Consider the following 15,611-nt stretch of genomic DNA (forward strand, 5'->3'; position numbering starts at 1 on the left):
GTAACTTAGGTGGGACCCATATGAATAAAAACCAATAAAAAAGTGTGTGTTGAAACCTATGAAGCACGGATACAGACACGAACACCGGACACGACACGGACACTGACACGCCGACACAGTTAATAATTTAAAAAAGAATCACATAATTGGGTGTAATTACAAGTGTCGGTGTCGTGTCAGTGTCGGACACGACACGTGTCCGACACCGGGACACGCCTAATCCGAGAAGTGTCCGTGCTTCATAGGTTGAAACGTTTGTGTTAAAGATTGGGGCTAACTTGAGAATCAAACCGGTTGGATTGAGAAATTAACTCTCAGCACCTATTACCGCAGTTTTGTTGCTAAAATATATGTACAGCTAATCATATGAACACATACTAGGAAAGAACTAAATTAGGGGAAAATAGGAAAATCTCAGTAGGCTTCAATAACCCTTTTCTTGTTTTAACTTTGACCTGTTTTCTAAATGTTTGTTATACAATATTAACCTTCTCTTTCTGGGTTTCCGTTATACCTTATGTAGGTTGGGATGCTGGATCCACCAAGAGATGAAGTAAGAAATGCCATGCTTTCTTGCATGACTGCAGGCATTCGTGTTATAGTTGTCACTGGAGATAACAAGGTTCTTAAAGTTCCAAAAGCTTTCTTGTTCATTTTATCTTTCAATGTTCCCCATGTCTTGTCTAATGTTACTTCTTACTTAATCAGTCCACTGCTGAGTCACTTTGCCGCAAGATAGGTGCTTTTGACCATTTGATAGATTTTACCGAACACTCTTACACTGCTTCTGAGTTTGAAGAACTTCCAGCACTGCAGCAAACTATAGCATTGCAGCGTATGGCACTTTTTACCAGGTATATTATCAGATTATGGCATGAATAGAAGCACACTTGCGGTTGTGTTCATTCTTTTTGTAGATCAACTACTCATATATTAATAGTTGCATGTCTTTATTTTTTTTGTTAGGGTCGAGCCTTCTCATAAAAGGATGCTGGTTGAAGCATTGCAACACCAGAATGAAGTGGTATGGTTGCTTCCACATTCACAACATTAGTTGTGATTACTAACTAGAAAAGGATGTCATAAAAAATAAAAACTAGTAAAGGTTTTTCCTTTGGTTTTTTTTTTTTTTTTTTTTTGTTTCCTGTCTTCAGATGTCTCTCTAGTTCTCCCATTCTTGTTGTAAAAAGTCCTCTTCATCAGAATATAGTTTGTCGTATGGCACTTTTCCCGCAGTTGGGTTGTGAGGATCGTATATCTTTAGCTCTAATCCTTCTAATCTTACACCTATAGATGTTAATCAAATTGTCGATGGAAAGATGCACAGCATAGCTAAAACCCTAGAGAAGATATAGAGTGTCTGGCATACCAGAGATAGCATGACATTGTAAATACTTTCTAATACCCACTTAAATGCTTAAAATTAAAGACACTTTCGGCATACCATTGCTATGAAGTACAGCTAACAAGTCAATAATAGTCCAGGGACATGACAAAGAGAAAAGTACAGTACCAAATGAGTGATTGAGGCTGGAAAATCACTGAGCTGCTGGACAATGCAACAGAATGCATGAAAAGAGTCTTGTGAAGTGCTGATAGGGGAGGGACAAAGATGAGAAGAGCAAAACAGGTTTACAAACATGTCTGCCTGGCTGGTGAACCTTTTCCTTTATCTGGTGCAAAATGGGGATTTCAATGCACGATAAGTGGTTTGCCCTAATTTTGAAGGGTTCTGTGCCTGAAGTTGAAAACAGAAGTGGTTGCAGCGGGTTTTCTTTAAAGAAAGGCGGTTTGGAACCCTAAAAGGCTTCCTATGCATTAAGGAAAAATTACCGTGATATCCTTAAAGTAATGGTCAAGGAAACTCAGAAGGGTGGGAAAATATGGATTTTGATCCTGTACATGGCATGACAAACCCAATGAGTAGCACTACAATGACTATAGTTAGTGCCCTTGATGTGCGCAACAAAAAAGGTCAACATGAGGGACCATCATTATGGCCGGGGCCGTAAAACAATGCAGCTGCACCAGGGAAAGCTATAGCTCTTTTAACCACTCTAGGCCCTAAAATTTTTAGTTTGTTATATCGTTTTAATCGTGGACAACTGGACATTATTATTTCTACAATTACTAAAAGCATTTCTTTCAAATTTGGGGAAATTCACAATGTTAATCTTTTAGGTTGCAATGACTGGTGACGGAGTCAATGATGCACCTGCCCTGAAGAAGGCAGACATAGGAATTGCTATGGGTTCAGGGACTGCTGTTGCTAAGGTGTTATCAACCGTCCATACTTCCCCTCTTTATTCCTTTTCTAGTCAATAATCCTGAACAGTTTGATGTTTTTCTCCTTTTTTTTTTTTTACAGAGTGCTTCAGACATGGTCCTGGCTGATGACAACTTTGCCTCAATCGTTGCGGTATGCTAGCATATCTATTGTTCTTGTCAAGTTTCTTTTCCTTCTCTTTGTTTATTACTTTATTTCCCTTTCCTCTTGAATAGAAAAGAAATTTCCTCATACAACTTCAGAATCTCCGTCTCTGTGTAGGCCGTGGCAGAGGGAAGGGCTATATACAATAATACAAAGCAGTTTATCAGATACATGATTTCTTCCAACATTGGTGAAGTAGTATGTATATTTGTGGCTGCAGTGCTTGGAATACCTGACACCCTTGCCCCTGTGAGTGTAGAGTATTATTTAGCAATTGATTTCATAATAAAAGAGATTAAAAGGAATTGTATTATATTTTTTTGTTGATTATCTCAAAAAAAAAAAAAAAAAACAAAAACAGCCTCTTGTGTAAAAACAGAGTAAGGCTGCATACAATACACCAAATGCCGGGACCCCTTCCCGGACCCTGCGTATGCGGAAGCTTTAGTGCACCGGGTTGCCCTTTTTTATCTCATAATGCTAATTTTTTAATAATAAATACTTCAGCCCCATATAAATTTTCGAATTCTTCTTAATTATTTTCCAATGACTCTGGGCCCTGGCACTTATTGCTGGTTCTTCTTAATTAATGTATTATCATTGGAAAATCGTAGAATGTAACTTGAAGGTGGTAGACAGTGTGAGTCCTCACAAAATGAGTTTTCATTTTTGGTTCAGTGAATAATGTAGCTTTAATATTTTTCATTTTATCTCCTCTAATCCTACCAGGTCCAGTTGCTTTGGGTCAATTTGGTTACTGATGGATTGCCTGCTACTGCTATTGGCTTCAACAAGCAAGACTCTGATGTGATGAAGGTTAAGCCTCGAAAGGTACTCTACTAACAGTTCATTGTCAGAGACCCAGAGTTGTATTTGATTGATATCAAAATGATATTATCTCTCTTAAACCTTACCTGTCAAATAGTTAAACCCCTTAAAATTGTAGGCAAAAGGCTAAAATCCAAGTGAACTTTGAATGCTAATACAAAAATTGTAATTAGCCGAAAATTGCTGATGTCATAAAAAAGATCATCGTTCAAAAAATTCCCAATCATCCTCTTATTTTGTCACATTTATTCCATTTTGCATCTACAGGTGAATGAAGCAGTTGTTACAGGTTGGCTCTTCTTTCGGTATTTGGTAATTGGAGGTAACCACAATATCTCAATCTCGTTTGTTTTTCTCAACTTTGTGAAATTATTGAAGCATATGTTGGAAACGTTGGAACTTGGGGATATGTTCTTCTTATGATGAAAGGGTTCATGCTCTTAACATTGTTCATGTTTTTGCTTCATTAGTTGAATAATGTTAAATCTTTAATGTTTGATGCAGCTTATGTTGGGCTTGCCACTGTTGCCGGCTTTATTTGGTGGTTTGTTTACGCTGATAGTGGCCCTAAACTACCATACACTGAACTGGTGAGATATTATCGTATACTTGTTTGTGGGCTGTGCTTCTGAGTCCTGAGTAAATTCTTTATAGATGATAACGTCTGAGGAGATGTGACACAATATGCAAATAGCTTTGTATTGTATCATGAAATAAAAGAAATTCCAAACTTTAACAGATACATTCAGGAAAAAAAATTAATCAGAAAATGATTCAAAAAGATATAAACAGAAATTGCTATTGTTGATTGAACTTAAATTATATGGAGATATGAGAGAGAAGTACATATAGATAAGGATTGCAATATGGTTTTATTTTCTTTCCTTTTTTTATTCCAACTATTTTCTTATTAATAATTAATGATGAGTGTGTCAAATCTGCTCCAATTATCCTTACTGATATTTGAGCAGATCGTAGGTATGTTTCCTTTTAATGTCAGCAGAATTGTATCCTAGTTTAGAGCCAATTTTGCTCCTATATTAAGAGCTCTTCAGTTTTAATCATCATGGATAAGTTTCTCTACTCCGTTCTTTTAAGATGCAACAACATTCAAATAATATTATTTTCTGATATGATTGAAGTTGAAGGTAAAATAGAGTAAACAAGCAATGTAGCTACTACAGAGGCTCCTAAATCTTTTTGCATTGTCAAAAACAAAACTCCCTTGAAACAAGCAAATGCACCCATGAAAATCACTTGTTGGAATCATTGATAGATTAGACTTGAAAATCATCGATACTCAACGATGATCACTATTGAAGAGCATCATATAATTTGAACACAGGATTAGTTGTTTCAAGATTTGCTTCAAGCCATGACAATGTATTTTTGTACATGTAGATACAAATGATTTTGTTGTCTTCATTCTAGTAATAAGTGCTCCTTTTTGTCTACAAGTAGTACAGGGAGCATTTGGGTAAACAACTTCATTAAGTGTTTATTATCTAAGTTATATAATGATTGTTTGAGGGAAAACTTTGCACAGGCTCTGCATAAGTTGTTTCTGTAAGATACTCTAAAGAGCTTATGAAAATTACGTATAAAATGAAAGCAACTTATGTGCATATTATAAGGTATTTTATAAATTTATAAGGTATTTGCACAAGTTATCACGTCATAAGATAAGATCTTCCAAACATCCCCTAAATCTATTTCAGGCATCCTTAGTTTGACTCTTTTCCCTTTCCAGATGAATTTTGACACTTGCCCAACCAGGGAGACAACTTATCCATGCAGTATATTTGAAGATCGACATCCATCGACTGTAGCAATGACTGTGCTTGTTGTTGTTGAGATGTTCAATGCTTTGAACAATCTTAGTGAAAATCAATCCCTCCTGTAAGTAATTCTATCCAATTTAATTTAACTTCAGATTTTTGTTCTTTCCTGGTTCCTGCATGTTAATTGAAGGATATTGGATGTTACTCTTTAATATCAAATCATTCATGTGCTTTTGTCTGTCGACTCATTCAAATAGTTAGTTGGTGACATGGTATCGAAGTTTCTATGACCAAGTGATCATAGGTTTGATCATTGTTGCTTCTTTTGTATGAAATTTGTTTTCTGCACAAGATAAGATATAGTATGTGCAATGTCTACGCCTTAAGCCCAAAGACTCTTGTATGGAGGGACATACTAAATAAGAAATCATTCAAGTTCTTTCACCCATAAGTCGAAGTTTTTGAGATGGTTCACAAGTTCACAAACAGTCACTAAACTAGTAGGGTAGGAAGTTGTTAAAATTCATAGACCAAGAAAATGAAATCTTAACAAACTGAACTGAATACACACGAGGCCATTCATAGAAGTGACAAACAATCGCAAATTGTTGAACACAGTTGCAGCTGTTAGATTCTGTTAACAGAATCTTACCTACTAGAATCTTCTTTAATGTGCAGGACATGAATAGGCCATAACCTAATCTAGTGACCAAGACCTGAGTCCACCATGTAAACAAAGTTTGATTCACGTGTTTTTGAATTATAATTAGGAATTGAAACAACAACTTTTGCTGTAACAAATATTTAATTTTTAATAATGATATAACAATGACAATATTCATTTCTCTTTCAGGGTTATCCCTCCCTGGAGTAACTTGTGGCTTGTTGGTTCTATAGTCCTCACTATGCTTCTTCACATACTCATTTTGTATGTTCGTCCACTGTCAGTTCTTTTCTCTGTAAGTAATTATCTGAAACAACGATTGCCACTATATTTTCTTGAAATGACGACTTTATATTTATCCTGTTCATTAAGAATCAGATTATTATATAACCAAATGTCTTGGCAGGTAACACCATTATCTTGGGCTGACTGGATGGCTGTCCTCTATCTTTCTTTACCGGTATGTAGTTTTGTTCATCTTTCTCTATGATATATTTTTGACCCTTGTATTCCATCCTTGTGCATTTAGGTAGATAATTCCTTGAATGAGCACTATGGTGAGTGTACTATGTCTTTGAGTTTTGGAACCCTGTGCTTTTAGCTTAGAATATTAATATATATCATAATGACCAAAATTTGCTAGATAGCTGAAAGTTACCAACACTTATCGAGTTGCTTTCTTCATATATGGAAAGTATGGGGGTGCTATTAGAAGTATTTATTTGCAGTTGTTCCGCTCAAAGTTGTAGAGTCAGAATCCCATATTAACTTAAATAACTAATGTATTGAGCATTTGCAATACTAACTTGTCAGGCTTTATTTATTAGTAACCAAAAAGTTCGCTGCAATTCTTAATTCGAATATTTATAACTAGATTAGGGCTTGATATTTGCTTTTGCTTTCTTCTTCTTTTTTTTTTGTTAATACGAGTTGGTTAAATTTCGGTCGGTGACAATCTTCATTCTTATCTGTTTATATTTTATGCCTTACAGTCATATTCCCTTTCAGACCTTCACTAAAATGTTAGGAAATAGTTTATATTATTTAGCACTCCCAATATGAACAATTCTTGAAACTGGAAGTCTATCTGGGGAAGAAAAGTGGTTTTTACCTTTTTGAGCTTCTGCACTTTTACCCTTTTAACTTGCAATTGATTGCCACATTGGTTTGGTGACCATCTAAAAGTAATTTGGTTAATTTTATGACTGTATTGCACGTAATATCTGCATAAAGCTTTTTGTTGATTTTGATTATTGGGATCTCTCTTGAGGAATCAGTCACTGCCAAATGTTCAGTCCTGCGACTCATCAATGTGTTGTGTTGTCCCTTGGTTTCTTTTCCAGGTTATAATCATTGATGAGATATTGAAGTTCTTCTCCAGAAATCCCAGTGGTAATCTTTATCTGATCATGTTAAATAATTACATTTTCCTGTGTTTCATTAATAATTGCAAAAAATGCCATTTCATTGGTGCTTTGGTTTCTTTTCAGAGTTTTGTGCAAGAAATGATGGAAAAAACCAAGATGTTGTTTCCACTATTTTTTGCGCAAATCTTCAAAAAACGGAAAAGTAAAATAAAAACGTTGTGTTATTTTTTTCCACTATTAAAAGTACCAGTTTTCAAAGTGGAAAATTGCAGGATTGTTGTCTCATTTTCATTGTTGAAAAAAGATATATCAGTGGGTACATTTTGTACGGTGCTTTGTCATGATGGTATCTGTATAGTGTATAGGATTTATTGATGTAATCATCTATATAAAAAATATTTTCCTTATTGCTTATATCATAACAATTCCTATGGTTTTAGGTTTGAGGTTGAGATTATGGTTTAGGAGGACTGATTTACTTCCAAAAAGAGAAGTGCGTGATAAGTAAGATGCAGTGTACTATTCAAGCAAGTTCTGTTTGCAAAGTATTTAAAGTGGTATCCATGATCTAATCTGAATCGCCAACCTCCATATGCATGTCCAGGAATTAAAAGGTACCATGAAAATACTGTATAATATTCTGAAAATGTCCATGATGTAAAACAGCAAATATAGGTAACTACAGGCTTATATTATCATCAATTATTCATTCTCTTTTATGGTTTGTATTTAATCAATTTTGGTAGCGTAAGAACAATAAAGGTCCTCATTTTTTCTTTTTATGAGAATGTTATATTTTGTCATTTATGTATCTGAAAACAGCAAATATAGGTAACTACAGGCTTATAGATGATTAATTTCCATTTCGATTAGACTATATAGATGCTCCTGTTAGTTCTGTGTCTGGCTGTTGAAAGTTTTATTCCTTTGATTATGTTAGTTTGTACCTTTAATTTCCACTGCGATTTCCTTAGGCTATATTTTAAATTAGAGAACTGCTAAGGACAGTTGCTCTGTCAAACGCCCCCAAACACTCGCGCATATATCAACAAACGTCACGCAACTTTAAAAATTTTACACCTGTTAACCGGCTTAGCCTGTTGAGACATTTTAATTTTTTTTAATCATTAAAATTAAAATTCTAAAAACACGCTTTCTATATCCCCATCTCTCTCAGTAAAACAAAATCCCCTTTCAACCAAATTAATAAATAATCTTTGCTGGTTCATAGGTGAAACTCAAAGAGAACATCTTTATTTTTTTGTGTTTCTTCACAAACAATTCCATAAGATCTTGAATCTAATTAAAACAAAGCAGTTTAATTTGTGAAACTAATTCTCTCCCTTTCTTTGGTGGAGGCCAGTACTTCGATCATTTGCTTTTCTTGTGCTGTGTGTTGTTGTTAATCTTTGCTAGGATTACCAGTTGAAGTTCAAATTTGTTATGGGTGCGCCAGATTTAACTTCTACGGTTTACTATATTGGATAAATCTCAATAATCAATATATGGGTAGATTTGAAACATATAGGAAATACGGGGCATATGATGGTGACTCAAGGTGGTAGCTCACGGGAGTGGCAGGACAAATGGGTTATGACTGGTGTTGAGGGAGGGGTGAGGGATGTGGTTGCAATAGAGCCGGTTGCCGGTTTACTCATCAACAAAAAGAGATATGTGGCATTGCTATAAGAGCGAGTGTTTATTAGCGATTGCTGGAGCGATTATCGCTAGCAGCTCTCTTTAAATTATCCAACTGAACATTGGTCAACATTCTTCGGTTATTTACTTGAGTGGTACGTCATCTATGCTGTAATTAAATCCCTCAATAACAGCTGTATTTAATCATATTGGCCGTATTTTATTTTATTTTATTTTTGTATAAGCGAAGTAAAACATCAGAAAAACCGAAATACAAGGTGGGAGCTCGAATTATTTTATGATTGTTTTATAAATAAATAAATGTCTAAGTATGTATCTCAGTTTGGTTTGATTTGGATTGAATAGGAATAAATTTGAATGTTGAATTTGAAAATCAATTGAATTCAGGAACATATTGTCTTACTCAATTTATCTCAACTTTCAGCTTTTCATCATTTATATTGGATTCAAACAAATTATAAACATTTTTTCTCTCAAAAAAAAATTATAAACATTTTTCTTTCTTTAGCCATGTAACCAAGAAAAAAAAAACAAATTATAAACGCATATTGGTCAAAACCTTCAGCTTCAGCCGCTTCCTTTACTACCTCCCTCACCTTTCGTCGTCCTTTCTCACCTTCTCCCGGAGTCGGTCAAAATCCAGTTAATTATGATTATCGTGACTTTTCAGTTTCATAACACATACTGTATTTCTTAAATACAGCATCCATTTTTTAAGAATTTACATACACATTCAATATAAGTTTTCTTACACCGTCAATCTATCATAATTGTTAAATTTAGTTGAAAATATAATTTTACATCGATGATATGTTAAAAAATTTATTTTTAAAAGCGTACTTTTGGATAACAAATGTTTTAAAGTACACCTTTGGATTGCAAAATTTTCACGTTATTTGTACAGCTAGCTATTTTGTTATAATTTTTGAAACAATTCTTTCTCGTATTTTTATTGTGTTCTAACTCTCTTTGTTTTTTCGTGTTAATATCAATCTTTATTTGTATATCTTTGATTGTTTAATAATTACTCTAAAAATGGTTGTTCAAATAACATATATCTCATTCACGCATACATTTCAAGTAAAGTTTGAGTTGTGAAAATTTCATCTTTCCATTTTATAATTAGATGTGGTTTATTATGAGGGTTATGTATCTTTGGTCTACGAATTGGTCCGTAGACTATTAGTTTATTAAAAAAAAATATCGTGATTAAAACATCTAAATTGTTTAATTTTTTTAGTTTGGTCTGCAGTCCATTTAATTTTTTATCAGATCTTTTAATTTCATGGTCTCTATTCAATTTTTTATCAGATCTTTTAATTGTATTTTAATTTTATGGTCTCTATTCAATTTTGTTAATTTATTATTCTTGGTCCGCAGAATAATGTGTTGTGGACAAAGACGACGTAATTTCAATTGAATTATTTTAATCTAATCCTCAAAATTGTAGGAAATTTTCAGCTTGTTTACCTGCATTATTAATGGTCTAAAATATTCCTAAAATTAGTACCAGTAAAATTTTAATCACTCGACCCTTCATTGACATTAATGGGACTTAACGACATTAACTTGGAAATGTCGGACATAAAATTTCAAACATATTTAATATGCTCACAAACAAACATACTAAAATTGAAGAAAAATATATACTACCTCCGTTCCTTTTTAATTGTCACATTTTGACATTTTACACATACCAAGACAATAAATAAATGTTACTACTTTTGATACAATTTTGATACAATAATTTATACTTTTACCATAATGACCTTATTCATTTAATATCTTCTTTCATATACTTCTCTCTCCACAATAAATAACTAAGGGTAATAATGGTAAAACAACATTTAATGTTGCATTGAACTTTGAAAGTGACAGTTAAATTGAAACAAAAATTTTCTCCAAAAGTGACACTTAAAAAGGAACGGAGGGAGTAAATAATAGAGAATATAAACAAATTAAGAGTTTAACTGACATCGTAATATTATTTTACACATACATTCAATAATATTCACATCAATTAATGAATATAACAACTCATTCCCTCAATAAAAAAAACAACTCATATATTTTTCATATTTATTAATTTAGGTGAGGACAACATCATTAATTGTATGTGTAAAATAATTATATATATTAATTAAATTAATTAAATAATAACTAATACATCATCAAATTAGAATATGAGTTCGAAATTTTAAACTTATTACCGAGCCAATCACTTTCATGTTGAATGGGGCTGATCCGATCGAACATGAATTTAGGTCAAATAGAGATTTTGTGAGGTTGAATCACCAAATTGATTGGGTTAAAATATTAAAATCTAGCTATATGATAAAAAGAAAAATAGAAGATAGATGTACACATCAATATCCATCTTTCCATTAATAAACAGGGCTGGACCCTGGGGGGTGCAAGCAGCGCTATAGCACCGAGCCTCCCCAGGGTATGGGCCTCAAAAAAATAATTATAGCCTAGTACCCCCCAATAAACCGTGCGGGTGTATATAGCAAGAACTGGATTTTTGGGGGTTTATATAGTAAAATATACCTACAGACAGGCCCAAAACATTGGCATTAAAGACTGGGCTGAAGTCTGTTATTGTTTTGGCCCTTTTGATGCAATTTGTTATATATACCCCATATAAAACCAAGCTTTCTATTTACACCCTCCCAAATATATCTTTCAAAAAATTTAAATAGAACATTGTTCTTTTAAAAAAAATATACATCTTTATTTTACTATGGGCCTCATTTTACTTCCAGCACCGAGCCTCCATATTCGTAGGAACGGCCCTGTTAATAAATAATATATAAAGCAACTAATCAACTTAGAAAAGCTATCCTTTTATTTTATCTTCATTGAGGTTCACTCCTTTATCTTTCTTTTTTTACTCGATAGTGTTGTATACACTAACCAAAATCTTGTCATTCTGATTTGTTTTTCTCCCACTTGACTCGTATCTTGGAGTTATCTTTCACTTAAGACATACTCCTATAGATGAGACAAGCTTAATAAATTGTCTTTCCCCGTCTGTTGTATGTATTCCCCACCATATTAACACAAAGGGGGAAATTAGAGATGTTCTAATTCATTCAGTCTTTATAAGATAAAATCTATATTTCCTGCCCTTTGAAAATAGATCACATATATTAATATTAATATGATAACTGATAACTTACATAGATTTCAGTCAATAAAAAATGAATTATTGAAAAAACTTATTAATATGATAATTATGTATAAATAGATCACATATATTAATATTAATAAAAATAACAAGGTCGTATCATCTATTAAACATAATTATATATTAATCTAAGCTTTTTTCTTCAATTTTTTTTTTGAAGAAGCTAAACTAACCTACCTTTTCTTCTTCAAAACTCTAAGCTTTTTAACATCGTTACGATAATTTTCAGATATTTAAATATACATGTATTCATTGACCATTTCCTCAAAAAAATAATATGTATTCATTTACCATCAAATTGTGTTCAGACATTTTGATATAGTAAGTTTAAACTTTTTTACATGTTACAATCAATCATATATACACCTTTTAAGACATTTTTGAGTTAAAGTTAACATTTTTAACGATCTAATAATTATAATTGATTTAATTCAAAAGTTAATTATATTGTACATACTAATTAATTATATTTTTATTTATTTATTTATTAAAATGACAATTATGATTATTAGAAAGTTATTTTAGCATAATGTACAAAAAAAAAAGTGATTATATATGTAAAAAAAAAAAATTAACATTATTCATTTTTCTTTCTCTCTCAAGTTGTTGATGAAGTATTTGAGTGTCCAAAGATAACTCTTAACAAAAAATATGGGATAAGAGGAAGAATTGAATTGAATTGCATTGCATTGATTGAGAATATATGAGATATGAACCAATGTCTAACATCCAAGACAAAAAATAAAATAAAATCAAATAGAAATCAAAATTACCAGACCATGAAAATGAAATCATCATCAATTCTCAAGAGAGATTAATTTTGATGATTCTACAAAACAACATTTCTCTTTCCAACAGCATAGCTTCTACTTCTTGGATAAGAATTTGCCACAACAGGAACATCACCTTCACCCATATCATCACTAGGCTTTTCCTCATCAATCCGACCCATACCAACACTAACGGATTTGGGTAACCCGTTTGAAGAAACGGGTTTTGTTTCTAGTTGTTGTTTGAGAACCAAATCCATATCAATTCGGTTTCCCAAAGTCCTAGCTGAAGCTGCTCTCATTAACTCAGCAAAATCCTCATTATCACCACCACCACCGGATCGAGAAGTTACCGCGCTGTAACTTCGCGGTAAATTCTCGAATCTTCCAGTAGGATTGCTGTAATTCATGTTGTTACCGCACTTTGTTATGCTTCTTACGTACATGTCTTTTGCTTTTCCCAACACTCTTATTGGTGTTGTTATTATTCTCACTATCTTGTTTTGTTTTTGCTCTTTCCCACTTTTCCTCATCTCCAAGGTTTGTGTTGAACTAAAAATATGGCTTCAAGTTCAAGTAAAAAACATACAACAAATAATAATAGTTTGTGAATTAATGAATAAAATCAAGAAACTTAGGATAGGAGACAACTAGATAGGAGTGGGTGAAATAAAATAAAGAGAGGAATTTATATAATGAATAATATAAGGAAGGTGGGCATGAAGATGTGAAATATCACACGTACCTATTCATGGCACACCTGATCAGAAGTGAAGAATAGAATACCTTAAGATTAGATAAGACCAAAGTTGTTGTGGAACGTGTTACCCTATAACATTATTGTTGTTATTGTAATCATTATAGTCTATTATTTTAAGGTGGCTTGGATTATATGGATCGGTAATACTTCAATTCAACTTAGTAGTATTCCATTTTGACTTTTTCATACAAGAAAAATAAAAAATATACTCCATATATACTACTGCTACATAATTTCCCATGATTCGTACTTTTCTTTGTTTTTTCTATTTTGCATGAATTACTGTGATATAGTGAAAGGCCGTTATTAAGGTTTTAGGTGCCTTAAACTAACACGGAAAAGATTAGCAATAACGTAGCAGTAAACTTATACCAACATTGGAAGAATTATCACGTTCTTGAAATAAAAATCAAACGATGTACGTTGAAAACAAATTACTAAATGGAGGCTTGTTGACTCTTCTTGAACAAAAAGACATAAAAGGCTTCCCATCTTGGCAACTAGTTGCATTATTAATAAGATGTTGTAATTTTGTTATTGAAGTGTAAGGTTATCAATCAGTTTTCACATTACAAAATCAACTACGAACTTGAAATTGCCAATAATTGTAGCCGTCTTTAATTTCAAGTGTTATCCATTTGGTGTTTTGAAAGGTGTAGTCTAATAGTTAAAGAGTTAGGAGTTTGGAAAAGATGTTCAAGGTAACATTCTCCCTCTCCTCTAACAATAATATATTTACAACTACTCCCTTCGCCTTAAAATAAGTGATCTAATTTGAATAGCTGTATTATTCCTATAACATACTTTGACTATAGTTTTCTACTATTACATAAAGACAAAAGGGTAGCATGTAAGAGGTTTTGGATTTGTCTCGATGAATATTTTTAAAATATCAAATTTTTATAATTTTTGTAGGTATATAATTAAAGATACTGAAAGTCAAATATTTTTATTAGCATGTGTAAAATGGTCAAATAAGTTATTTATTTTGAGACGGATGGAGTAACATTTACCTATAAAAGTAATATCCCTCCGGTCCTTTTTTACTTACATGGACACAAATTTTTTTTTTTTTTTGATACATGGGTAGTTTTGATGTTCAAAGAAAAAAAATTGACTTATCATACACAACTAAAGTCAATAAATGAAAAATAGAATATTGTTTGGCAACATAAGTATCACCAAATTTTAGAAAGCTTTTTTGTTTTTGTTATGCCAAAATAAAGACTAATCATCTCTTTAGAAAAATGAAGTAAATACATCTTCAAACATCATTGAAACTAGACGTTGCTCTTGTATACTAATATACTAACAAAGAATTTGTCAAAAAGGATTAGAGAGGTTGCTCTCTGCATTCTAATAAGTTTCTTCCAAAATTAAGAGACATTTGTAGAATGAAAATGTGATGTGGGGAAAGGAGTGCCTCCTCACGAAAGGGGTCACAACTCACAATGACTAGACTCGGGCCACAGGGTTGAATATGTAGATATTTGTGTCATCTAAAATGTCTTATAGTAAGCACAAAATATCATAAATTTACAATCTCTAAAACAAATACCTTCCCTATTCCATGAGCGGAAAAGGATGCCACCAACCAACTATTGTTTCTTCTTTAGTAAAAAAAAAAAAACTATTGTTGCTTCTAACATGCACCTCCTTATAAAATTCATTCTGGTATTTTTCAAAAAAATAAAAAAAATAAATCATTCAGGTACTAATTTATGAAAATCATACATTTTGTCTTTGTCAACAAGTTATCAATTGTTGGATGAGATTATTCACTCCAATAATTTTAAATGAGTTCACTTTAAATGATAACCTTATACAATAACGTTCAACAAATGATTGTTCCATGAATCGTTTTAGTCAGAATTTAAACTCGACTTTTACGTTCTTTCTTAACACATGTTCATCGATCACATTAGATCACCCCTTGTTTTACTCGAGAGTAATTTAATGATACTATTAAACTAATATTTTATTAGAAAACTTTCAAAAGTGAAAAAACTTACTTATAAATTTTAGAAAGATAAATGATATTTGTACAATTATTTTTGGACAACTTTTGAGACAATTTTCTATTTGATATTCACATTGTGTGCTTCTTTCTATTAGAGAGAAAATGAAGATTGTCTCAAAAGTTGTCACATAATGGTTGTAC

The 15,611-nt window shown here is 32.3% G+C and overlaps 2 protein-coding genes across 2 annotated transcripts in view; one reads left to right on the forward strand and one right to left on the reverse strand.

The window, feature by feature from the left end:
- Positions 1–7,948, forward strand: part of ECA3 (endoplasmic reticulum-type calcium-transporting ATPase 3) — a 28,949-nt gene extending 21,001 nt beyond the window's left edge. Inside the window, exons 22-35 of the mRNA XM_085756144.1 lie at positions 524–622; positions 709–854; positions 967–1,024; positions 2,182–2,274; positions 2,369–2,419; positions 2,549–2,680; positions 3,161–3,262; positions 3,527–3,581; positions 3,764–3,849; positions 5,010–5,158; positions 5,894–5,999; positions 6,111–6,164; positions 7,048–7,096; positions 7,512–7,948. Of these exons, the coding sequence (XP_085612270.1) occupies positions 524–622; positions 709–854; positions 967–1,024; positions 2,182–2,274; positions 2,369–2,419; positions 2,549–2,680; positions 3,161–3,262; positions 3,527–3,581; positions 3,764–3,849; positions 5,010–5,158; positions 5,894–5,999; positions 6,111–6,164; positions 7,048–7,096; positions 7,512–7,579 (1,248 nt within the window). The 3' untranslated portion in view covers positions 7,580–7,948. The remainder of the gene's footprint in view (positions 1–523; positions 623–708; positions 855–966; positions 1,025–2,181; positions 2,275–2,368; positions 2,420–2,548; positions 2,681–3,160; positions 3,263–3,526; positions 3,582–3,763; positions 3,850–5,009; positions 5,159–5,893; positions 6,000–6,110; positions 6,165–7,047; positions 7,097–7,511) is intronic.
- A 4,629-nt stretch (positions 7,949–12,577) lies between these two features.
- On the reverse strand, positions 12,578–13,454 carry LOC146942199 (uncharacterized). The gene has a single exon (XM_085756145.1). The coding sequence runs from the start codon at positions 13,221–13,223 to the stop codon at positions 12,750–12,752; it is 474 nt and encodes a 157-aa protein (XP_085612271.1). The 5' UTR covers positions 13,224–13,454; the 3' UTR covers positions 12,578–12,749.
- Between the last annotated feature and the right edge of the window lie 2,157 nt (positions 13,455–15,611).

Source organism: Medicago sativa, chromosome 3 (assembly GCF_051527215.1).
Source record: "Medicago sativa cultivar Bolivia chromosome 3, Bolivia_mono, whole genome shotgun sequence".
Classification (NCBI taxonomy): domain Eukaryota; kingdom Viridiplantae; phylum Streptophyta; class Magnoliopsida; order Fabales; family Fabaceae; genus Medicago; species Medicago sativa.